Source organism: Petaurus breviceps, unplaced genomic scaffold (genome assembly GCF_028583685.1).
Source record: "Petaurus breviceps papuanus isolate PSGF00001 unplaced genomic scaffold, PetGlider_PUasm1.0 138, whole genome shotgun sequence".
Lineage (NCBI taxonomy): Eukaryota > Metazoa > Chordata > Mammalia > Diprotodontia > Petauridae > Petaurus > Petaurus breviceps.
Genome location: NW_027185694.1, coordinates 18,437,926 through 18,464,773, shown reverse-complemented (window position 1 = coordinate 18,464,773; position 26,848 = coordinate 18,437,926). Strand labels below are relative to the sequence as shown.

General features: G+C 41.5%; 1 protein-coding gene across 1 annotated transcript in view; it reads right to left on the bottom strand.

Moving 5' to 3' along the window:
- SRL (sarcalumenin) overlaps positions 1–26,330 on the bottom strand; it is a 67,687-nt gene extending 41,357 nt beyond the window's left edge. The window contains exon 1 of the mRNA XM_069106578.1: positions 26,262–26,330. Within this exon, the coding sequence (XP_068962679.1) occupies positions 26,262–26,322 (61 nt within the window). The 5' untranslated portion in view covers positions 26,323–26,330. The remainder of the gene's footprint in view (positions 1–26,261) is intronic.
- Between the last annotated feature and the right edge of the window lie 518 nt (positions 26,331–26,848).

The window sequence follows — 26,848 nt, the reverse complement described above, 5'->3', positions numbered from 1 at the left end:
ATTTAGATGTTTTGCTGGGCATTACTTGTTTTCTACATAAAGGTAACTGGTTGTGTTCTCTACATAAAATGACCAGTGGAAAAGGCAGGAGTCCTTGGAGGGTTCCTTGAGTCTCTTGGCTAAGGTCCTAAAGATGAATCTGATCCCATCACTACAGACTGTCCCTGTACTGGCCCTGAGATCATTCAGTCAGAAGGCAGGGTAATGACAAAGGTACTCAATTACAGGAATGACTCCTCATGCGTCATTTCTCCCACTCCCATCCCCACTAAGAGAGGCTTTGACCCTGCCAGGCATGGTAGCTAATCCAATTCTTTGTTCTCTCCCATTCCCTGACCACCACCACCCTCTCCCTCCCCTAAAAAAGGTTTCCTGAGATCATGGGACAAAATATTTTTCAAAAACATATCACTAGGTCTCAGAGAATGAGTAGGATCCATTATTCCCCCCATAGAGTTTCCCAAGCTTATAGTTGGGGGGACAGTTACCAAAAGTTTCTCTGTGCTCTCTTCTTCCCCTTTAAAGAAAAGTTATTTCCCACAGGCCTATTATTGATGCCTAAGTAGTTTGTTTCTTTGGATTAAGCAATGCCCTCTTCCCATCTTCTTTTAAAATGCAAAAACAAAAAATCCACTCATAAAAATGAATCCCCATTTAAAAAATCCCTAAACCCTCCACATGAATAAGTTTCCTTGCCTACTACTCTAAAGAATGACCAATACAAAAAATTCACAAACATATAGGAAAGCATATGAAACAATGTAGATGCAAGAAAATAAAGCCAAAAGAATCACAATGAATACAATGGAGTAAATGAAAAACAGTTACTAGAAGACAGCAGAACTCAAGCTAACACTAGAAAAAGATTGGCACCAAAGGATTAAAGTTAAAGCACAGCTTCAGTAAATGGCAAAAGTAGAAAATTACTCATTATATCAGTGTCAATAATTCCAGTAGGTGTTTTCCTATGAAGAGTTTTCTTTTTGGAAAGCATCTTCAGTGCCAAGACAAACTGTATCAATTTTCCACAGAATGGGGATTCTTGGGGAAGGGGTAGAAAAGAATTGAGAGGGAGGAAGAGAAACACAGAAAATGGGTTGGTATAGGAAACACTAAACACCTGCTTCATTCATTTCACTATTTTACCCTAAGCTGGTCCTCACCAGAGACAATGAGAGGTCTATCCCTTGCATTTAATCTTTAGATACACTCAGTTTGGTCCAGAGGGACCTAGGGATCATCACCCTTCAGCAATAATCTGAGTTCTATAGGCTCTAGGAGAAGAATTAGATAGGTCAAACTCAGAAGGAGGACAAACTAAGGAAGGGGGTTAACTTCCCTCCTCCTGGGTTCTGGAATGTCAACTTATATAGGAGCTTGGGGAGGACAACTTCTCTGCACACAGATAGTCTCCCTATCAGAGGTCAAATGAAATCTCTACCCAGTTCCCCACATGTCCTAGGATGAGTGGATCTTTGGAGCTAGAGTTGAACTCAGGTCAGCCCAAGAACCTTGGTAAGACTACATATAGACTAGGGCTCCTTTTGAAGTATCTGACCTTGATTGGTCCATGGAAACTCAGACCTTCCTCCCTTCAGAGACCATGCTAGGGCACTAGTAATAGACTTTCCACTGTGACAATACAGAGACAATAGTGTCCCTTTGGTCCTCTTTGGACCTCAGAATTAGCCCTAGCTAGGTAAGAATTGAGACAAAAGATGGCCCAATCACTTGCCCTTAGTCACTGAATGGACGTTGCTTTAGACAAACTGAGACCTGGGAAAGCCCTTGATTTAGAAAGGCTAAAGTAACCCACTGAATCATGGGTCATCTCCAGTTACCTTGATCTTTGTATTACCACTGGATTTGGATGACTCTGGAGGAGAGTGGGGCTGATGACTTTTCATAGCTCTGCCTCATTTAAATCCAATTCACAAGCAAGGCAAGACATCACCCTAATGTTATCATCAGTCCTCTCCAAGAACAAAAGACCAACACCAACAGCCCTGACTGAAATGGACCCCCTAATTCACTTCACAGCATGAGATATGAGGCACAGGACTCAAGGCTGCAAGTAAGAGGGTCTAGTTTCTATAGATGGATAAATCTCACCCAAAAAGTCCCTAAAAACTCAACAGCAGATTCTCACATCCTGAATTTCTGAGTTGTTCTTTTTTTTTAATTCAGACTTGTGATTTCATCAGGTTGGGAAACTCCCAGCGTGGAAACTCCTCCTATCAACGTATACCAGCAATTCCTTTGTAGTTTGCCGTCTTAGAGAATTGTCTAAGGGCACCTGAAAGGCTATTTGACTTGCCTATGATCACATAGTCTGTAAGAACTGGAAGGGACCTTAGAGGTCATGATGATTCAATATCTCACTTTATAGAGAAGGAAAATGAGGTTCAGAGATGTTAATTGACTTGCCTAGGGTCATACAACCAGTAAGTGTCTGAGACAGGATTCAAACCCAGGTGTTCTAGACTCCATAGCATATTCCTCACTTCAAGGCTGGCACTCCATTCCCTTTACCATGCCTCTTCTTGAGTTGTTTTTTTTACATCAGTAAAAAGTCTGGAACTCAAAAACCCAAAAGGTGGCACAGGCAAAAAATATAAGCAATTTTGAGGTGAGATGACAGAACCATTGTGAGCTGAGGAGAGTTAAGGGTTAGATGTTTGGAGTACCTCTATGATTAATGAGGTAGACATCAGATAAAAACTAATATGGTCAACTGGTCCCTTAATGCCCTCATCAGAAGCAGAATCTTCAAGAAACATAGGTTTTAATCCCAACTCTACCACCATACTCATCATGTCTTCTTGGGCCTCAGTCTTCTGACAGTTTGCATTTTTCTGATGCTCTAAGGTTAGAAATTGTTGCTCATAAAGGTAAGTGGCCTGCTCAGTGGAAGGGAAAGTAGGATCGAAGATTTAGAATTGGAAGGGATTTTAGGGGCCACTTATTCTAACCCTCCTCCCTTTCCAGTTTTACAGAGGAAAAAATCGAGGGCTAAAGAAATGAAGAGACTTGCCTAAAGTCACACAAGTGGTTAGTGATGAGCTAAGATTTGAACCCAGGTCCCTTGACTCTAAATCTAGAGATCTTCACTATACCACATTATATCCATGCAGTTACTAAGTGTTTGAAGTAGGATCTAAACCCAGGTTTTCCTGACTCCAACACTATCGGTCTATCTACAATGCCACACTTTTTTCTCATTAAAGGGGACTGATACTTGTTTTGCCTGCCTCACAAAGATCACATAAGAACCAAATGAAATAATAGACATAAAAGAGCATTTCCCGATAAGGGATTATTATTATAGACAACAAAGGCCCCCAGATCAAACTAGGCCAAGACCATACCTCCTGACTGGTCTAGAACCAGAATAAGCTTTGGACACAGGCAGTGATGCTGATAAATGTTTAACAATGAGCTTTCCTGCGGTGGGGGGAATGAGGATTGAAGATGTACCCACAACATACTTTTAAGTTTATTCTGCATTATTAATATTTTATCCCCACTGCTAAGGAGAAGGATATCTAAGGCTACCCATCTCTCAGTTCCTTTGTATTCCTGTCCCCAATCTATCAGAGAGAAAGGTCAAAGTCAAGGGGAGGGACTGGGGACTGGGCATGAACTTGTGCATGATCTGTTCTTCCCTTCTGAAATGAGAAATCATATATGTAAAACAATTTGCAAACCTAAGGGTACAGTATAACTACATAACTTAGGGAACTATATAACCATCATTATTCTTATGTATCTGAGCCTCATCTCAGAAACACAGGCTCTATGTTCCTCTTTTGCCCTTTCACTGAGGTCCATTGGACCCACAATTGTTTGTTTACAGTGACAAGATGTAGCATTCTAGAAAAAGAGTCTGGTGTGTACCTAAATCTAGACAATCAACAAAACAACAAATCAAATCCTGATTTATATAGATGCTTGATTTCTGAGGTGTAAATTCTCACTCTGGAAATTTAACAATCAGCTCTAGAGAGCCAGATTAGCTGACTCTAGCAGACAACCCAACACAGGCCAAAGTGCCCCTTCCTTTGATTTACTCTATTAAATTTCCTGTGAAACCTGTGTAGCTCAGCTGCCAAGCTCAGCATGTGCATAGGCCAAGGAAATTCAGTCTCTTTCTACTTTAGCAGTCAGCAGACCATCAGAGAGGTTGCTGAGAATCTGCAATAGCTACAACCTTGTGGCAGCCCCATTCCTGGCATACAGTTCCAGCTGGCTAGAAAGGAAGGAGGGGGCAATATGCCACGGAGGGGAACAGGGGCCAAGAATGGGTCCCAGCTGTCAGCACTCACCCTCCTCAGCCCAAAGTTGGCTAATAGCTCATCTGAACACAAACTCCCTCTCTTTTTTTATTAATTAATTTATTTATTTTTAGTTTTCAGCATTCACTTGTATAAGATTTTGAGTTCTAAATTTTCTCTCCTCCCTTCCTCCTACCCTCCCCAAGATGACATGCAATCTAATATAGGATCTACATATACATTCATATTAAACATATTTTCACATTAGTCATGTTGTAAAGAAGAATTAGAACCAATGAGAGGACCCACGAGAAAAAAGAAAAAAAGAGCAAATTGTATGCTTCGATCTTCATTCAGACTTCATAATTCTTTTTCTGGATGAGGATAGCATTTTCATCATGAATCTTTTGGAGTTGTCTTGGATCCTTACATTGCTGAGAAGAGCTAAGTCTATCAAAGTTAGTCATAGCACAATGTGGCTATTACTGTGTACAATGTTCTCTTGGTTCTGCTCACTTCACTCAGCATCATGTAAGTCTTTTCAAGTTTTTCTGAAGTCTGCCTGTTCATCATTTCTTATAGAACAATAGTATTCCATTACATTCACATACCACAACTTGTTCAGCCATCCTCCAATTGATGGGCATCCCTTCAATTTCCAATTCTTGGCCACCACAAAAATAGCTGCTACAAATATTTGTGTATATGTGGGTCCTTTTCCCACTCTTATGATCTCTTTGGGATACAGACCTAGAAGTAGTATTGATGGGTCAAAGGGTCTGCAGTTTTATAGTCCTTTGGGCATAGTTCCAAATTGGTCTCCAGAATGGTTGGATTGGTTCACAACTCTACCAACAATGAATTAGTGTTCCAATTTTCCCTCATCTCCAACATTTATCATTTTCCTGATAGGTATGATGTAGTACCTCAGAATTGTTTTTATTTGCATTTCCCTAATCAATAGTGATTTAGAGCATTTTTTTCAAATGACTATAGAAAGCTTTAATTTCTTTATCTGAAAATGCCTGTTGATATCCTTTGATTATTTATCAATTGTGGAATGACTTATATTCTTATAAATTTAACTCAGTTTCCTATATATTTTAGAAATGAGACCTTTATCAGAAACACTGGTTGTAAAAATTGTTTCTCAGCTTTCTGCTCCCCTTCTAATGTTGGTTGCATTGGCCTTGAAAAATTCCCTCTCTTGTTCAGCCCTTGTTACACCAGAATGTGGTCTCCTCTCTCTTCTCCCTAAAATCCCCCAAATCCATCCCTTCATCCATATTCCCCACCTCCAACATAGATCTATATGGAGAGAGTTACAACCAGATTCAGAAACTAGCCCACTTGCAAGTGGATATTTCTATCTGTAAAAGAGAATGGGGGTTTGTGGGCTGAGGAGAGAGATGGGTTGGAGGTTGAATGCCCAAATGGAGAAAACCCCATTATGGTCCCTTCAAAATCCCCTAAAATGTCAACACACTTGGAAAAGCTATTAGCAGCAATGGTAGTGATCTCATTTATCCTTGTAACAAGTTGAGAACAATGAACAAAACAACAAAGCTACCAAAGGCCATTCAGACTTTTGACAACTTGGCTTTGACCAGTTACACAGACAGAGAAAGAAGGCCCCAATCCCCATTTGGGCAATCAGTTGAAGTCAATTAACAGTCCTACTCGTTTTGAAGGACCCTGTAAGTAAGCCAGTTTCTATGTAAATAGTCTACCTCCTACTGCTGGAGGCCTCTCTTGATCTGCCCAGCTAGTAAGTCCAACTCTTCAAAATTATCTCATATTTATTTTTTATATGCTTATATGTATAATCAAATCATGTCAACAAGAATTTTTTTAAGTTCTTACTCTAAGCCAGGCACTGTGCTAAGTGTTAGGGATACAAATGCAAACAAAAAGTAAGACAGTTCCTACCACCTAGATGGATAGAGCACTGGGTCCTAAGTCAGGAAGACCTAAATCTTCCATATAGGCTCAGACACTTACTATCTGTGTGACCGTGGGCAAGTCACTCAACCTTTGCCTGCCTCTATTTCCTCAACTGTAAAATGGGGATAATAATAGAATCTATCTCCCAGAGATATTGTGAGGAGCAAATGAGATTTGTAAAATGCTCTACACAGTGCCTGGGACACAGAAGGCACTTAATAAATGCTTGTTTCCTTACTTCCTTCCTTAAGGAATTTACATTCCAATTGCAAAATATAGCACATAAAAGAGAGCAGAAAAGAGAGGGATGGGGGAGGTGAAAGAAGTCTGGATAATGAAAGGAGGCTGGTCTGGGTTTTTCCTCAAAGTGGAGGTTCTAGGAAGAGCTCATCAATGAGACGAGGTTTATGGTGGGAAACACGCTGGTCCCCCTATAGAATGCAAATTAATTGAGGGTAGGGATTGTTTTATTTTTGTTTTTGTATTCACATCACTTAGTATAGTGCTTGGTACATAGCAGATATTTAATAAAGGCTTGTTGATGGATTAATAGAATCATTGATTGGTAGATACAAAGCAGTGTAACTAGAGGAGCTCATTGTTAAGATTCCTTTCAATGCTAAGTCCTATGTCCCTATCAGCCATCTTGCCTCTTCTACCTCTTCCCCTTCCCAATCAGACACAAATTGACAAAGTCAGAGGGAAGTTCACCCAGAATGTTGGACACAAGGTATACTGTGCTGTGCCAAAACTCTCACCACCCAAGGGCTGCTGGGCTTATGTGTTCTTCTCTTTGGGCAGCTTGATATCCAGCTGCCAAGGAGAAGGCCATATAAGGCTACCCATTCCTCAGTCCCTTCAGATTCCTGCCCCATCCCCACCAGAGGGAAGGTCAAAGCCTAGGGAAGGAGCCGGGGGTTGGCATAAATTTGTGCATCATCTATTCTTCCCCTCCCAAATTAGAAAATGTATGTAAAGCACTTTGCAGACTTTAAAGCACTATATAAATATTAGCTATTATTATTCTCATATATCGGAGATGAGGCCCAGTTACATAAACTCTATGTTCATCTTTTGCCTATTGGTCCCAAGATCGTTTGTTTGCAGTGACAAAATGTAGCACACTAGAAAAAGAGGCTATGTCCAGTGTGGGTCAGGACATCGATTGGCTGTCTCAGGTTCTCTGCCATAGCAAAGGCTTTTCACTGTTGTGACCATATGGTAGGAAGGAATGAGCTCTAAATAATGACTCCTTGGGTCCTATTCACAATATCATTGCTATCAGTTAGCACCAGGAGGATAAAGAAAAAGGGCTGGACTAAATAACCCGTAAGGTCCCTTCTCGTTTGAAATCTTTGTAGGATACTACTCTATCCCCCAAGGTATAGAAACAGTTCAATTCCATTTGAATTTTGTAAGCTAAGTTCTGAGCTGGCCAAGGCCAGTAGTAGAAGAGACAGGAGCCACAGGAAGATTTACGTAGGGAGGAGTTTCCTTAAATTTAAGGTCACCACAATTCCAGAAGACTCATGATGGAAAATACGATCCATATCCAGAGAAAGAATTGATAGAGTCTGAATGCAGATGCAAGCATGCTATTTTCACTTTCCTTTTTTTTCACAGATTTTGCCTTTTGTTCTGTTTCTTCTTTCACAACATGAGTAATGTAGAAATGTGTTTAACATGATTGCACATGTATAACCTATATCAGATTGCTTGCCATCTTGGGGAAGGGGGAGGGAAAGAAAGGAGGGAGAAAAAAATGGCACTCAAAATCTTATACAAAAAATAAATATTGAAAACTGTCTTTATATGTAATTGGAAAAAATAAAATACATTAAAAAAATTGTTACCAAAAAGAATAGAAAACTTCTTGTTGTCCCTGAACTAGAGACCATACTATATTAAATCAGTCTGGAGACCTAAAATATCACAACTGAATTGACCTCTATATTGGTCTGGTCTGAAACTCTAGGGTAACATTTGAAGATGGATCAGCTCAATTTGAGTCAAGGAAGAATGAAGAGGGAGGGTTACAGGATATCCATTGTGAACAAATCTACAACCTTTAGGACCTCCAGAAAAATTAATATGAAGCCCCTGAGGAGTACCCTAAATTAGTCCCCATCCCTAAAATCAAGCAAGTAAATATTCATTAAGCAGCTACAGCAGACACTGTGCTAGGCACTGGAGACCAAAGACAACTGTATAACTTTCAAGCCTTACTGGGCCACTTTCTTAACAAGATTCAGCCCCATTCTGGGTTAAGCCTGACACTCAGAGTTCCTTCCCTCTAAACTCACTCAGGGGTTGAATCTTCCTCCAGAGGATTGTTCTCATGTGTCTTCTTTGCCTTAACTCCAAGGAGAAGCACCTAAAGATTGTTAAACAAATGAACAGCTTCTCTCTCATAGAAGCCAGCGTCACTTAGTCCTTGAATTTTTTTCATTTAATCTCATCCCTTCAACATACTGAAACCAGATAAGGGTCTCACCACCCAAGGACTGCTAGGCTAATGAGTTCCTTCGAGCAGTTCTCTCCTCTGCTGCCAAGAAGGCCATAGCAGGCCATCTATCCTGCCCTGCAGAGGATTCCCCCTGGAAAGAAGAAAGGTCAAAGCCAAGGGTAGGGGCTAAGAGGTGGGCATGAACATATGTTCTCTTTCTCCCTACCCAGACCGCCCTTCTCTGTGTTAAGGTTGCAGGCAGGGAAGGCTTGCTACGGAGCCCCAAATTTCCACCACAGAAAGTAGGGGTACATCCCTACCAAAATATACAGTGCCTTTGCTTACACTGCTCTCTCCACCCAGAGTGCCCCTCCACCTGGAATGCCCTTGCCCACTAATAATAGTTCACATAGCACTTCACAGTTTTACAAAATCCTTTCCTCACAACAACACTGGGGGCTGCATTTAGTCACCTTTTTTATATCTGGGTCCTGTCTTCCTCAAAAGAATGTTTCTGTAAGGCAGGAACCAAGACTTCTTGGTCTCCTGCACAAAATAGAATTCACTTGTGGCACACACACAAGGAATGCTTAACGATTGATTGAGTAAAGAAATCTGCCAGGATGAGCTGCTGGAATGAGTGGGTTGGAACAGGAAACTAATAGCTAATAGCTAATGATCCACATTTAATTAAGATTTTCCACTGATTTGGTCTGGTTACTCTCACCACCACCCCCACCACCCCTTTTCACTTCTGTAAGATCTGAGATGTGAAGAAAACTCTCCCAGGGATTTCTCAATAGGATCAATAAACAATTATTTTTTAAGCACTCACTATTTGCCAATCATGCTAGGTATCAGGGGTACAAAGACAAAAATGAAATGGTCCATGCCCTCAAGGAGCTTATATTCCATTGGAGAGATATGTGCATAAATAAATATGTACAGAATGAATACAAAATAAATACAAGGTAGTTTGGGGAGGAGAGGCACTAGAGGCTGAAGGGATCAGAAAGGACTTCACGTGTGGAAGCCTTGGGTTGAGTGCTTGAGTTGAGTCTTGAAGGAAACAAGGAATTCTAAGAGCCAGAGGTGAGTATGGAGTGTATTCCAGGCTTAAAGAACAGTCATTACCAAATGCCAAGAGCAAAGAAGATAATGCTGCATATAATAAGAATGAAGTAAGCATCTGACTGTTCAGAGACCATACTGCTATAAAAATCAGAGCATGGGTCCATTCTAATTTGATGTATATCTTGTAGGATCAGATTCTGAACTTCAATCTGTCTTCAAGGCCCCATGTTGCTAGATTTTCTTCTTCCTCTCACAACTGCCTTAGAATATATCCTTCATGATTACTGGCCTGCTGCTATAAAGGCCAACAGTGGACATCTATGGAAGCCCACCCAGCAACTGTGCCAAAGTGAGGTCCAGGGAAGAAAGGGGGAAAGGAAACAGGCATACCAATTTCAAGAGTTCTTAGCAGCAGTTCATAATCTACAAGCCAAGTGGCTGAAACCTGGCAGTAGGGACAGCACTGTTCAGCACGGAAAAGACACAGAAAAGCCAAAGAGGGATGAGTAGTAGGGAACAAGGAGCTGAATGCACAGTGACTTTGAGGAAACAAGGGGTGGTATAAGTCTCCTTTCATTTGGTGGCAAAGAGCATGAAGTCAGGAGAACTGATACTGATCCCAATTCATCTTCTAACTTAAATCTACTCTTAACCACATTGCTCTCATCTGTTGAGTGTGTACAATATTTACTCTCCTGACCTATTGTAAGGATAAAATTAAATAATAGTGAGGCAGTATCATGGTACTATGGAAAGAATTCTACATCTGGAGTCAGAGGACCTACCTGAGCTTTCAAGTCACAGCTCTGCCACTTACAACCTACGTGACCTTGGGCAAGTCACTTAGTTTCTCTAGTCCTCAGTTTCTTTATCTGGAAAATGAGGGAGCTGTAGGAAATGCCCCTTAAGGTCCCTTCTAGCTTGAAATTGATAATCCCCAAAGTTCTTCTTAAAGTATAAAATGTACATACAAAGAAATATATAAGGTATCATTATTCTCTCAAAAAGCAGGGTCAATGACTACTGACCTCAACTGAACTGGGTCTCTCTAACAACAGCTGCTCCCTTCTCCATCCTTCACCTACTGGTCAAGTTGCCAATGGAAACACTTACTCCTGGTCAAGTGTTGCCCAGTTGGCGCTATCCCATAGAATGAAACTCCTTTCCTGAGCATCTAGACCACAAACCCACCCTGCTCCCCTCATCCAAATGCCAGGGTGCCTTGAAGATGCTGAAGCAAATGAGAACAATAAGGGGCGGCTAGGTAGCACAGTGAATAGAGCACCAGCCCTGGAGTCAAGAGGACCTGGGTTCAGATCCAGCCTCAGACACTTAACACACAAAATAACTAGCCGTGTGACTTTGGGCAAGTCACTTAACCCCAATTGCCCTCCAAAAACAAACAAAAAACAAAAAAAAATGAGAATAGTAAGGAGAAACCTGATTCATGCCCAGAGTAGATAGTGGTTCTTCACAATGGTTTCAGGTTCCACAAAATAAGTTGATTCTAAGCATTGATTCCCTTCTGTTTCCAACGGCAGAAGAGTCTTCCGAAGCATTTAAATTGTTTAATATCAACTGCAACATTGTACAAAAGCTAATTTTCCTCAATATTTAGTGCATTTACACACACACACACAACAACAACAACAACACAATCTCCCACAAAACAAAGAGATATTGCATACCTTGTCTGGCATGTTTTTAATTATTTTTCTTTGTCACAAGGAAGAGTTCAGCGAGGGAAGGTGAGGAAGGAGAAAGAAGTATAACTTATGTAAAGAGAAAAGTATTAGGCTACTACTAGTAATTAAATAAAGTAAATAAAGGCTACAAAAGTAATTATTACATTTTTAAAAATGTAATTGTCTTACTTTTTTGATGCTCTATTATGTTTGTGTGTCTCCACTTTTTAAATTTTAATATGTCTATAAGGTCTCCAAAACTAGAAACATTCCAAGACTTTCAGAGGCTCCAATAATGACTTCCAAGAAAAGTCCTCTCTCTGGGTCAGGTACTGACCAGCACCAATACTGTTTACATTCAGTCTCCATTCTCTGTCACTCAGGGATCCCTGAAACATTTGCTTGCTTTCTGTCCTTTTACACCCTAAGGAGATAATTTTACCTTTTCCTTGGCAAAGTTCCTGGAGTTTAGTAGATGCTTAATAAATCCTTACTGGTTGATTGATGGATTCCCTCTATTTATTCATTCCTACTCATTCAACTAATAGTTTTCTCATCAATAAAATGGGGGGAGGGGTGCCACATAATACCTTATGACCTCTACTTTTAGTCCTTACATTCTTTAATGGCTCATGTTTATTTAAAGAGGCTTATGAAGTTTACAAAACTTTACAACTTATATATCACTTTACTGGCAATAACCCTCAAGGTTCATTTTAGAACTGAGGATACTGAGGCTTAGAAAAGTTAAGCCATACATGCACAGGGTCACACAGCTAGCAAATGTCAATACCAGAACATGAATCCAGGTCTTTTGACTCCAAGCCCAGCATTCTTTCCACCAAACTGCCTCCTGAGCATCTTCTGTGTACCCATACTCATACCCATATATCTAAGCACTGCAGAGGGATACAAGAAAAATATAAGACCCTGTTCTTGAAAACTTAGAATCTAGGTATTGCTTGTGTTGGGGAGAAAAAAAATATAACTATATCAAAAAGATAACCATAGAAAGGATGAAGGTAGAAATGGAAATGTAGGAGATAGGCCACTTAATTTGACAGACCTGAGTTGGAATCCTTCATCAAACACTTACAACCTGAGTGACCCTGGGTAAGTCATTTAACCTCTCTCTCTATACCATTCACTTAGGGATCTCATCAGCTCCCATAGATTCAATTATTATCCCTATGCTGATAATTCATATATCTATTCAAAAATAACCTCTCTCCTGACCTGCAGTCTCAAATTTCCAACAGCCTATTAGATCTCAAATTGTATGTCCTATCTGCAACTCAAACTCAAGACGTCCAAACTGAACTCATTATCTTTCTCCCATAAATCCTCACCTCTTCCTAGCTTGCCTGTTACTGTTGAGGGTACCACCATTCTTCCACCTCCCTGATGTCCTGGTCCTCTTTGAGAACAAAGGACATACAACAGCAACAACCATCCTTCCAGTCACCCAGGGTCACGGCCTACATGTTATCACCAACTCCTCACTCTCTCACTCCCGATCCAGCCTGTACACAGATCCCATGAATTCTATTTTCAAAGAAATTCTCCTCTGAAATGGCCAATTTCCTGATACAGGCCCTCCTCATTTCATGCCTGCTCTGTTGAAATTACGTGTTGGTTGGCTGTCCTGCTTCAAGTCTCTCACCATTCCAGTCTACCCTCTACTCAGTTATCAAAGTCATGTTCCTAAACTGCTGATCTGATGTGTCTTTTACCTGTTTAAAAAACTCTGGCTCCCTCTTGCCTTCAAGATCTCTGTTTAACTTTTAAAGCCCTTTGTAACCTGGTGGTCCCTTCCTATCTTTCCAGCCTTCTGAACCACACCCCCACACCCCCACACACACCCCCACACACACACACACACATAGAGTCTTCAATCCAATGACCCTGACCTACTTGCTGTTTCTTGAACAACACACTACTCCTGACTGTGGGTATTTTCATTGGTTGTCCCCCATTTCTGAAATTCTCTTTTTCACCTCTGCCTCTTGGATTCCCCAGTTTCCTTCAAGGCTCAGCTAAAATCCCACTTTCTGCAAGAAGCCTCTCCTAGTTCTTCTCAATGTTAATGCCTCACCTCTGAGAGTATCTCCAAATTTATCCTTTTTGTAGCTGGTTTCTACACAGTTGTTGGCATGTTGTCTTCCCCTCTCCCTGATAGATTGTTAGCTCCTTGAGGGAAGGGATTTTTTTTGTCTTTTTTTTCTCCTCAGCTCTTGGTATATAGTACCTGGCACAGAGTAGGCATTCAATAAATTCTTCTTGATTTGACTTATTATAACTAATGATACTAGGTCATGTACAGTAAATACAGAGTGAATGACATGGACAGTAAGTGCTATGGAATCTCAGATAAGAAAAAGAAATAGTAGTAGTCACTGGGGGTTGGGAACAGCATGAGCAAAGTTTTGGTGGCAGAAATGAAAATGGAATATGCAGGTAGTAGTGAGGAGACCATTCTGACTGGAGGGGAATTTACATGGGAAAGGTAAATAAATTATGGAGAGCCTTGAAAGCCAGACTCAATTTTTCATTCTAGCCCGTGATCTAGAGCTCCCCAATCTTTTTTTTTTGTTGTTTTTGAGAAGCTACTTCTCATTTCTTCCAAGGTCCAACAATTACTAGGAGGTGTAAAACTATTTTGGCAGAGTTGCTGAGCAAAGCGGGAAAGGGAAAGTACTGCTGCTTCTCTCTACACTCCCTTCCTACCCCACCTAGAAAGCTGGCAAAAATAGTGGGGAAAGGGTAAAACTGTGGAAGGTAAGTGGTATAAGTATTTTAATTTTAGAGGCTACAGCTAATAAGTATCAAGACTAGAACTTGAATCTAGGTCTTTTGACTCCTTGCCTGCTTTCTCAGCATCTTTCAGGTGCCCATACTGTTCAGGAACCAAGATAGAAGTATACTAGAAAGCCATATTCTGATGGCTGTAGAACTCTGCTCCAGGCAACAGAGACAATAAGTTTGCAATAATGACACTTTTTAGATGTGGAGATGATGCCACTTAGCCATCATTAACAGGACATTTATTAAAGATGTGACCACTTTTCCTCTCTGAGCATCAGTTTCCCTATCTGTAGACTATAGAATAAACAATACTTTCACCAGTGGATATAGAACTGAATTTAAGACTCTGAATGACCTGGATTCAAATCCCAGATTTTACTCTAGCTGTGTGACCTTAGGCAAGTCACTTCACTTGAGCCTCAGTTTCCTCATCTGTAAAATGGAGATAAGTTACATTATATGCATCAGAAAAGTGTTATGAGGAAAGCTTTTTGTGAAACTTAATTCAATGTGTAAGTTATTATTATTATTATTTCATGAACTTGATATTTTTTCTATAGTAGTAGGGATGTCTGCCTTGAGCCATCTATACTCATCTGCCTAGGCTCACCTTATCCCTACACAATTCAAACCAGATGGGCTAAGGCTAAGGGTACAATTTGTTTCAGGAGCTAACTGATGTATTCAGAAATGAATACCTTAACCTTATGAGCATCATTTCCTAACTCACAGAGTTAGCCAGACTTTTGTTACTATTATGGCATTGGAGATCCACCAACATTCAGAGTCAGACCTGTTCCTTATCAGTTAATCAATAAGCATGTATTAAGCACTAATTATATGCCAGCCACTATGCTAAGTTCTGGGGATACAAAGAAAGGAAAAAACTCAGCCCCTGCTCTCAAGGACCTCACATTCTAATGGAAGAGACACCAGACAAACAACTATTCACATACAAAAATATATACGGCATAAATGGAAGGTAATATCAGAAGAAAGGTCTTGAGGGAGGAAGGAGAGAACCAGAAAAGGTCTCCTGCAGAAGGTGGGACCTGAGTGGAGTCTTAAAGGCAGCCAAGGAAACTAGGGGTTAAAAGTGAGGAAGAGTATCATCGTAGGCAAGAAAGGAGAGAAGAAAAATTAGCACATGTTAAGAATGATGTTTAAAAACCAACTTGAAAATTACTGGAAAATCAACTATGTAAATTATATGCAAATAGTAAATAATTTGCATAGGTGAATTTATACACTGCCTATCAGCTCTGCCCAGGTACAGGCTCTCTGGAAAGTTCTGAGAGAAACAACTGAGCTAGCTTACTCCTTTACTGAGGAACATCTTGGAAGAATGCCAAAAACAGAAAGTCTGGCAGTAACTGGATTAGGAGTGGAACTGTCCTCCCCACTCCTGGGATAGGAGGGGGGCTCCCAAACCTCAGGATTCTCCCTGCCCACCTTATAGGGCCTGTTTGGTGAGCTGAATTCCCCAGCAAGAACATACATCCTGCAGATGTGAAACTCCAGGCCCAGCTTTTCCTGCCTGCACCTGTAGGAGACAGAAGGGCAGAAGCTTTAGACTTCTGTAGATGGATATGAATGTCAAAGAGGGTGAGGAACCTTAGAAAAAAGTTCCTATAGGGAAAGGGACCAGGGGAATTGCCACTTGGCTTGTAATTCTAGAGTCTTCACAATCAGGCCCCAATCTACCCATAGTCTTATTACTAGTTCACATTTCTCTAACAGTTAAAGATTTGCAAAGTAGGTACAACACTCTGAAGTAAGAAATGCAAATATTATCATCCCTATTTTATAGGTGAGGAAACTGATGCTTAAGTGACTTGCCCATCTTCTAGTACCTTTCACAAACCCACTCATCAACCAAACTGATATCTTTACTTTTCTAGATAGAAAAATATACCTTAAGCTTTCTCACATCTCTTGCCTTAATGCCCAATATTCCATCTGTCTGGAATTCACTCCCATATTTCTCATTCTTTTAAAATCCTACCCATTTTTCAAGGACCAATTCAAATACCATCTCCTCTATGAAGGCTTCCAAATCAGTGCAAATGATAGTAATAATTTCCTCTGAATGAAAGTATCTGTAGTACCCAATCTGTACAGAAGACTTGGGTTCAAATCCCAGCTCTAACACTAACTAGTTATATGTCCTCATGAGTGAAAGAGAAATAACGATACCTGAACTACCTGCACCACAAGACTGTTGTGACAGAAGTGTTTTGTAAGCCCATGAGGTGTTGTAAAACGTGAGTTCAGATTATTACTGTAATCACACATTTTGTTTTTAACATATGTCAGTTCCACAAATACATATTAAGCAGTTACTATGTACATATTTATATGTTGCCTCCTATGGCTGGTTGTCTTTTCATATGTATATGACATCTACCAATTATATAATAAACTCCTTGAAGGCATGTCTTATACTATTTCTGTAACCACTACAGTATTTTTGCACATAGTAGGTTCACAATAAATGAGAATATATAAAGGATCTATGATTTCTTTAGTGTGAGAAACTTTCCTTCACCAAAAAAGTAGCCAGCAACCCATTTATACCTTGGTAGATAAGTCTTAAGGAGTTGCCTGAGTCACATATATATATATACACACATACTTATACACACATATCGTAAATGTTAAGTGATTTAACTAGTAAATGTCAGAAATAGGATTTGACCTCAGGTTTTCTTAACCCCAAGTTCAGCATTCCATTTGCCCCTGCCACATCACTTACACACTCAATAAATATTGGAGTGATTCACTGAGGAGGGTAATTGGACCCTAAGTACAGGACAGAGGATCCCCTAAGTTTGGTCTGGGTTAAGAAAATATTTTGTCCACTGAATTCCCCTTCCTCCCTGCTTTGGGGACCCAGCTCTGACAAAAGGCTTATTCTAACCGACCCCACTCCACAAACGCCCTTTCCCATCTCTGAATTCCTAGGGCATTTGTAATCTATCCCATATGCCCAGAGTCATAAGTAGCCATTTTGGTACCCCAAAGCAAGAAACACCAAATGTCACCTGAGTCCAACTGCAAATGTATCTTCAAATGAAACATGGGAGACATGCCCTGACACAGGCCTGATGAGGGGAGACACCCTAATATTAGCCCATAAAGGAGACCCTGGGTTACTGTGAGATTATTGCTAAAACAAAATCCACCCAAGGAAGGGCAGAGGCAGGACTTAGCCTAAAACTCATTTAGAGAAAAAAATGTTGGAGAAAGTAAGCTAAGTTTCCAGTTTAGCTTATTATTCTTTTTTTTTTTGTTTGCTTTTTGGAGAGCAGTTGGGGTTAAGTGACTAGCCCAAGGTCACACAGCTAGTAAGTGTTAAATGTCTGAGTCTGGATTTGAACTCAGGTCCTCCTGCCTCCAGGGCTGGTGCTCTACTCACTGAGCCATCTAGCCACCCCTAGCTTATTATTCTTTATAACTAGTTACACTTCTGAAAGAGTGAAAATACCATTAGAATGTCAATGTAACTAATTTTGAAATTGTATAATCTTTTAAAATATAATTTAAAATTTCTTCACCCTCTAAATTTTTTGGCCCTGGGGAAAGCCCTACTTACCCAGGCTCATTATAGTTCTTCACACATCTTCACACTTAATTAGGAAGGCATGGGGGAGGGGGGAGAGGGGGTGCCGAGAGAAGCACAAGATAAGGTAGCATCAGAAATAGATTCTAATCTCACCCATATCTCTAACTATGTGACCTTGGTCAAGCCACTTAACCTTTGGGGACCTTAATTTCCTCCCATATTTGAGTCACAGTTTCTCTACTCATTAAATAAGTGAATTGGACTAAATAATCTCTAAAATTCTAACATTCAGTACAGTTTTAACATTGTATGACTCTACATGTGATTTTTTCCTTTCTCCAATTTTATTAATTAATATCTTATCTAACTAGACAATGAACCATGTTTCCTATTTCTTTTGTATTCTCACAGTATTTGGTATACTCTGGACACATAGCAGGCATTCAATTTGTACCTAAAAATAATAGTACACATTTTTGTCATATTTTACACAATATTATTCTCACTCAGCAACCTTGTGAGATTAGAAGTGCAAATATGATGATCCCCACTGAGGCTGAGTCTAAATGACTTACCCAAGGTTACACAACTAATTAAATAATGCAGTTGGGGCTTGAACCCAAGTCCTCCGAGTCCAGGTTCACTTTCCCCTATACTACCCTGCCTCACATTTTATGTTTGCTGAATGAAGACATGACACATAGGATGAACTTTGAGATGGGGTCAGCAGGGCCTGGGTCCCATGCACTGGGGCAGAGGTTGGTAAGGATCTTTTGCAGCAGGTTATATGAGAAGAGGACTCCCTCAATCTTTTAATACCCTTGGAATGAGATGGTGAGGAGGCTGCCTTGGCCAGCATCCCACCTGAAATCTCTCTATGCCCCTGTTTGGAGCTCATTAGAGCTACACTGATTATACTTCCCCCACAGTCCCACTGACGTTATCTCAGGGAAGATAGGCAACTGGAAATGTCCCAGACCAAGGGCAGTGCCAGGCAGGAGATGCTCTCCCAGTGCCCACAATCTCATATTTTCCTCATAGAGACAGCCTGGCAGACCCATCCACAGGAGAAGAGGAGGGGAGCCTATGGCCTAAAAAGGGTTAAGAAGTCAGGTCACTGAGGACAAGATATTCTTCAACTCCACTTCCCTGGGAACTGTCTCCTTCTCCAAGTCACCTCCTCCACCCCCCTATGAGGATTAGGGATGGGGGAAGGGAATTACTTACTGTACAGGTCCCCAACTAGAAGGTGTGAATGGTTTATGCTGTCACCCCCAGAATAGCTTAGCCAAGGGACCTTGTGAAGGTACAGTTCAGTTAAATACCCAAAGCCAGGGTCTAGCTCCCTAACCAAAAATGGGACCACAAAACCTAAGTAAACTCAGGGATGATTGAACCCTGAGCAATAGGGGGCTGGATGAGAAAGAGAAGTGGGACTCAAAGAAAGGGTGGGAGCACCTGAATAGACCTGCCTACAAAAGATGAAGAAAATTTAGTCTACAACCCACTAGGCAGCAACAGGGACTTTCTTGACCACAGGGAGTTCTAAACAGGACCACTGCAAACCCAGACCTGGAATTTGTCCCCATGTAACCCTCTCATGGCTCACTGCATTCTGCTCTCGACCCTCTTCAGGTCTGGGAAGCAATAGGGATCAGGATCCCTAAGCCGGAGGTGTTAGGGCCTTCAGGGTTCTCACCTTTCAGCAGGCTGAGCCCCTAGGAGACAGGGAAGCTCTGCAGCTGGCCCCATAGCTGACCTCTCTGTAGGTCAAAGCCAAACCCTTCCTTTCAGTAGCCTATGGGCCTCTTCTATTAAACCTCCTAGAGCTAAGAGGGGCCTGTGGTATGGATAAGGAACCCAAGGTTTTACCCTAACCACAGGTATAACTTATAATTGACTCCCCCATCCCCCCAAATAATGGTGCCAAACTCAAACAGAAATAAGGCTGCTAAACCATACATGTCCTATGGGGTGTATATTGATTTAGAAAGCCACATATTAATATTATCCATGATTTACTGTATTTTTATTTATTTTGTTAAATATTTCCCAAATACATTTTAATGTGGTTCCTGCAGGTGCTGGCCAGCAGTGTTTGACACCTCTTGTCCCAAAACACCTCTCTTCAAGACCTACCACCTGGAACTCCATATTAAAGCTTTATTCCTTTCAATTAAAATTTTGATCCCTCTGGAAAGACAAATCTTTCAGGAAGGTTACATTTGAAACAATCATCAGCCCTTTGTACATCAGTTTGAATAAGTTTCTAATCCTCTCCTATGAGCAGAATTTGGTAGAGAAGAAGAGAACGAAGGTATAAGGATTTTAGATGACTAAATAGGGTGGAAGAGGGAAGGATGCCACAAAATGGAAAAAGGACATAAAACAGGGAAGCTCTGCACCGTAATCTCCATTTCAGTTCATTAGGAGCTTGATTCAGCAGAAAGAACACTGGACTGAGGCAGAAGACCTAGTTTTCAGTCCCAGCTTTGCCTCTAATTAGGTGTGTGACCTTGAGCAAGTTATTTCCCACCTCTGGGTCTTAGTTTTCTCACATGTAAAATGAGGGATTTGGACCAGCTTGATAGCTATGTTTTAGGAGAAATTCCCACTTGTGTCCAATGAACTAGCATTTTAAAAATATTTTGATAACTGTATTTTAATATAATTGGTTTCCTTTGTGATCTGTGTATTTTATTTTATGCATTAACAACAACAACAAAAAAAACAATAACCCAGTATTCTGAGAAGGGGGTCCATAGGCTTGAAGAGATTTATCAAAATGTCTATGACACAAAAAAAGGTTAAAAATGCCCGTTATAGAAGTAGTGTGATGTGTTGGAAATAGTGCTGAACTTAGAGACTAAAAGACCTGTTTTGGGGGTGGCTAGGTGGCACAGTGAATAGAGCACAGGCCCTAGAGTCAGGAGGACCTGAGTTCAAATCTGACCTCAGAAACTTAACATAAAAACTAGCCATGTGACCTTGGACAAGTCACTTAACCCCAATTGCCCCTCTGAAAAGCAAAAAAAAAGACCTGTTTTCAAATCACACCTTGGACAATTACTAGCTATTTATTTATGACCAAGTCTTAAATAACCTCGAAGAGGTTCTGTTTCCTCATCTGTAAAATGGGGATAATAATAACTGTAACACTTTCCTTATTGGGATGTTGTTATTAAAAATGCTTTAAAGTACTACTTAAATGTAAATTATTATTGGTCTAAGGTGCCTTTCAACTTTAACATACATATTGATTCACCTGATTTCATTCAGGCCCTGCTGGATTTCTAGACTAGCATGTTAATTGAGTGGTCACAAACCTCCCCCTGGTAGCGATTCAAAGACACCCCTTGGTCAAATTCTCATATGCAAATCCTCATCCCCTTAGAGCAGAGAGTAGTAGCCCTTTTAGAGTCAAGTTAGTGGAAGTTTGGTGAAGACTATGGACTCTTTCAGAGATTAATTTTAGTTGTTTGTTTTAAATTCTTAATTGAAAGAAATACTAACCTTTAAGTTAGAAGTTAGTGAAAATAAAGATGTAAATTTTTTCCCCATCCAAGTTCACAGACACTACAAATCTATCCATGGGGTGTGGGGTCCAGGTGACCTCCAGGTTAAGACCCCTACCTCAGAGGAAAATACCCATATAGAAGCTCAGATCATCAGATTAAATTCTGCATTGTGATGATATCAAAGTGGAAGAGTACCAAAAGTGTCATGTCACTGCAGTTGGAATAGGTAGAGGAAAGGGAAAGATATACAGGTCTTCTTAATCCAGTCAGATCTAAACCATGACATGGAAACTCCAGTGTCCCTGCATTCATGCATAATCTCCATACTCAGTTTCTTCACATCTGAAAAGTCTAGGTTTACAGTTAGAAATGGCCTCCCTAACGCACATGTTTTTCTCCATTCTAGTTAACTAGGTCAAACTCCAAACTTCCTAGAGCATCCATCTTTTCCTCCATTTAATCCCATGTTCCTTCTTATCCCAACTCTAAGCCTAAACAGGTCCATGATCTGTCAAAACCCATCCTTTCTGTCTCTCAGAGAACAACCATAAGCTTGTCTCCTCTAATAAGCCTGCCCCAGTTAAAGGATCTTAGTCATGAACACACAACTAATCCACCAAACCCCAAGACTTCCATAACATTTGAGTTTGCTATATATTCATGGCTACATACTTTTCAACAGAGGCTTATATATACATTTGTTACATGTCCTGCCCAAGTCTAGCTCTCCCTGCTTTGACCTTGTCACCCTACTTAACACCTTATAACTTAATAGAACTTCCTTCTCTTCTTAATAGCCCATATGAAAGAACATCTATTGATAAGCATGACTTTCAAATTAAACTGAGACACATGTATGCACACAGCTAACCCTTTCCCTACATTAAAAACTAAAATATTGTTTCTCGTGTTAGTAATTAATCTGTAGGGAACATCTTGGTGTGTGTGTGGGGGAACTCTAGATCAAGAGTCGGATGATGGAGGTACTAGTCTTGATTCTAATGCTAACTAGTTGTATGACTTTGACCAAGTCAATTACCCTTTCTGGGCCTGTTTCCTATACAATGAGAGAATCCAACTTAGAGAATTCTTAAGGTTCTGAACAACTCAAATATTGTTCTAAGAACCTCTCTAGTTCTAAAATTCCATATTCTAAGACCATTTCCAGATCTATATACTACATACCCCTTTCAGGTCTGCCATTCTAAATTCTATGGCCCCTTTCAGCTCCACCATTTTATATTCTAAGGCTCCTTCCAGGTCTATATTCTAATTTCTAAAGTTCTTTCTACCTCTAATAGTCTATTCTATGATTCCATTATGATGAATTAACATCTGATGCCCAAGTTAGTTTACACACCACCAGATATTTAGAAAGGAAGAAAGGAAATGCAGCTTAGAGAGCTTTGGTTTGTTTCAGGATCAAGCTGACCTAATCATGCATGGTATTCTCTGGTCCTGGAGGGTGGGGGAAAAGGGAACAAGGAAGTAAAGGCGTTCTTTAAATGGAATATGGCCCAGAACACATACCAAATTGGTCAGCCCCTTCATCGGTGGTTTTATGGGAAATGAGAAAAGGCCCTTCAATTGGGAATGATTTGGAATGAGAGTTGGGAGGGGCCCCATTCCCTCAGCATACCTCCCTATTGTGTAGTAGCAAGTGGTGGTGGTGTTCCACTAAAAAGGTCACTACAAATGACAGCCACTTTCTGGGAATCATCAGAAACCAGGCCTTAGAGGGTTCACTGACTGTAACCACAAGCTCTCAGGGAGGGTCAAGTTACCCTTGGAGCACTGAGGAAACAACAGTGCCAGAGTACATCAAATTAGAGCTCTGGACACTATGGTGACAAGGTAGGATAAAAGGGAAGCCTTAAGAGTCTATAAGCAGGAGAATCCTAAGAAGCTGAGGTGAAATTGCATTGGATACAGTAGAAGAATGAAAGAGGAACAGGCAAGGAAGGGCCCAGATCTAACCTCACATCTTTATAGCAAATGGAAAGGCAACCATTATGTTCACAAACCAGTCCTTGACAATGAGCGCCATTATTTGGGCAACCCACGGAAATATTTTCCTTCCTTTCCTACTGCCTCCACAGGAAGACAGATAACCAAGACCACGATTCTTTGCCATGTTCCATAAGTAAGGCTGCACAATAGACGTGTGCCCACTTTCCCATCCCCACAGTCTGGATAAGTACTACAACACTTTTGGCTTGATCTATAGAATGCCTCCCCAGGCCTGGTGGAAGACAGTCACAATACGATCATCTCTCTCCTCTTTTTAAAGACTGGTCCTTTGTACATTGGAGAGAACATTGAAATAAGAGATAGATCAGACCTTAGGCAAGTCACTTTCCCTTTCTTGGCCTGCTTTCCAATCTGCAAATTGAGATTTAGGCTAATTTAGTTCAGAGGCACCTTTCAACTCTAAGATTTTGTGATTCTAAGGTATTTTGGAAGGACATCAAATCCTCCCATACTACATATATCACTAAGCCAAGGTCTTTGAGATAAAGATATGCAAAGGATCATTCTTCAGGAAACAGAAAGTGAACAAGCTTAAAAAGTCATAGGAGCAAAGTGGGATATTGATGTGGATATGGCCCAGAAGACTTAACTGCTTTTTCTAGAAAAGCCAGATATCAACCAGATGATAACCAGGGAACAGAGGTTACATTAAGACTTCAAACAGGGATGATGAAAGGAGAGACCCTACCCCACCCAATAGGATCAAAGAGAAGGAGAAAGAGGCTTTCTTGGAAACCTCATTCTGTGAGGAAGGGACAGGGCTTTAAAGGGATAACCTGCCTCCCTCTCTCATTCTTCTTGATTCTGTCACCGTAAGTCCACCCAGTGGAAACAGTAAAATTAGAATACACTTTGGGGTGGATGAGCAGAACTGATTGGGGTTGGGGTAAGGACATATAATTTGTCATAAGAAGGGGGCACAATTTATTATGGAAATATATAATTCCAGTCAAAGATGAAAGAGAAGAACCCCCATTCAGAGGATAGAATTTACCTCTCTGAGGACTAAAGAGAGAGCTACCATTTTGGGTGGTGGAATCTACAAGAAAGGCACAAATTCAAGGGCCTAAACAGCTCTAGTTTGGGGAGGGAAGTACAATCATTCTGGAGGCTGTATCTCCTATCTGGAGGTGTAAGAAGAGTCACTATTCTAGAGTTACCTTTGGAAGAGGAAATGAAACACAAGCCATCAAGATGGTATGGGCTGTGTCTCATGCTAAGGAGGGAGAATCCATAATTCCTGCATAATTAGCGATCCTTTCCTTAGAAAGAAGATAAGGTACTTCCAGGTCTCCATCAAAGCCAGGTATGAACAAGGCAGAAGAGTCTAAGGTAAAAAGAGAAAGACTCTTCCCTTCATTCTCTTTCCATGGAGGATAGAAGAAGACAAGAGTCTGTGGGAAGAATCTTGCCTGCCCACATACTAGGGTCCCACGGGGTTCAAGCCCCTTTGTTTAGAAGGAAGGATAAAGGATATCCTTAAAAGGCTAAAACTCCCTGGCCCCCTGGCCCGTGTGACAGTGCAGGGGAGGCAGCAGCTGTGGCCCAGCAGGGTGGGGGGAAGAGGCCAGAGCAAGGGAGAGCCAGGGGGAATAGGGGGGTGGCGGCAGCGTGGGGCTCAGGGTCCAATTACCAAGCTGTTTCCATACTTAGCTGCCTGACAGCCGCCTGGAATACGCAGCAGCTTCTGCCGTTGCAGCCCCAGGGAGACCAAATTAACTCAAGGGCAGACAAGGGCAGGGCCCAGAAGCACATGCTGAGGTCTGCAGGCCCCTTCCCCACCCCTCTTTGCCTAGGGACGGGTGCTCCTCCATCAGGCTTGCCACATTCCATTTCTAACTGTGACTGCCTACCAGTAGGAAACACAGCAGGGATGACATGAGAGGCCCAGAACTCAGGTCCTTGAGTGTCCCTGGGAGCACAGGATAGCAAGCCCAGGCTGGGACTACCAGTTCTGAAAAGCCAAAATGGTAATGGGGAAGAGGAAGATGGTCAGAGTATCATTGCACTCCTGGGAGCATGGCTGAGAGGAGCCTAGCTCCAACTACTCATGTACCATGGCCCAAATCAAGGGAGGGGTAGCAAACTGATCCGGTGTCCTCTCCACAGCCTATAAATAACTTCCATGCTGTAACCCAAGCTACCTTCTCAACCACACAAAATGCTGAGATGTCAAAAGAAAAGCAATAGCTTTGGACCCCTTTTCAATCCCACTCCTGACCACAGACTCTCAGACCCTGTTCCAAACTCTGTCTTGATTCTGTCCCCAGATCTATCACAATCTCCTTCCCTATCCTTGATTCTGTCCCCAGCTGATCTCAATCCTACAAAACAGAAAAGCATTTGGAGTTTCTTGCCACCACTCTTTCACTGTGTGTGCATTTGAAATAGGTGACCTCTAAAACCAATTCCAATTTCAAGATTTGAGGGATTTCCTTTAGAGACCAAGGAATTCCCCACTGCCCCCAACTCCACTTCCATTCTCAATCATCCCATCCTGTAGGTAAGCCCCCTCCAAGTTCTGGCCTGGGATCAAGCTGAGTGCTCATTTTAGAACTTCCTCCCCACCCCCACCACCAGTCTCCACACAACTACCCTTATTCCCCAAACTGCTTCCCACGGTTCTCCTAGTAACAAATCCTTCCTTTGCCACCTCAGACACAGGGAAGGTCAAAAAGGTGATAGCTGGGTGAGGCCAGCAAGTTAGGAAAATTTGACATAAAGAACCCTGGAACCTTTCCACCCCAGAAAAGGCTTTTAAAGTGAAAGCCAGGAGACAGGGAGTAGGAAGGCATGGACCAGGGACAAGCAAAATTCCCTTTCCAACTTTTCCCATTTGCTAAGTTCCTCAAACCCCCTCTCTGTCCAGCCACATAAGCCAAGAAGTTCACATGCCTCCCGCCCAAAGAAGGGTCATACCTGCTTTCCCTGAGAGCAGGAGAGAAGCCATGCAGCAGCAGAGCAGAGCCAGCGTCCTCATGGTGACTGCCAAGAGCTCCCAGTTGCTCTATGCCTCTATTTATATGGTATCAGGCAATGGGAAGGGGGGGAGAAAGGGGAGGGAAAAGGGTCACACAGTCACTAGGACAACCTAGCCAACGTGGCAGGGAAAGCTACACAGATCCTGCCCAGTGACATAAAGGCCCTCAAAAGTTCCCTCATTTCTTTGTTGAGGTGACCATTGACACTTGGATCCAGGAGATGAGACCCCTAGGTTTGTCTTCACCCTCAAATGGGCAGCCTGAGCCTACATGAAAGTGACTTGCCACCCACCACCATGAGGAAGGGGTTATGAGAGAGAAAGGTGAACCCAGAGTTAGGACTTCCAGGCTTCAGCTCTGCCTTGGAATGGAAATATGAAACAACTAATACAAAGTGGTTTCTTTATGGTGTAATGAAGGAGTTCCCTCAAGCCTGCGAGTACAGGGACCTGGGTTTGAGTCTTCATTCAGACATTAACTTGATGTGTAATCTTTGACAAATGAGCTCCATTCCCTGAGCTCAGT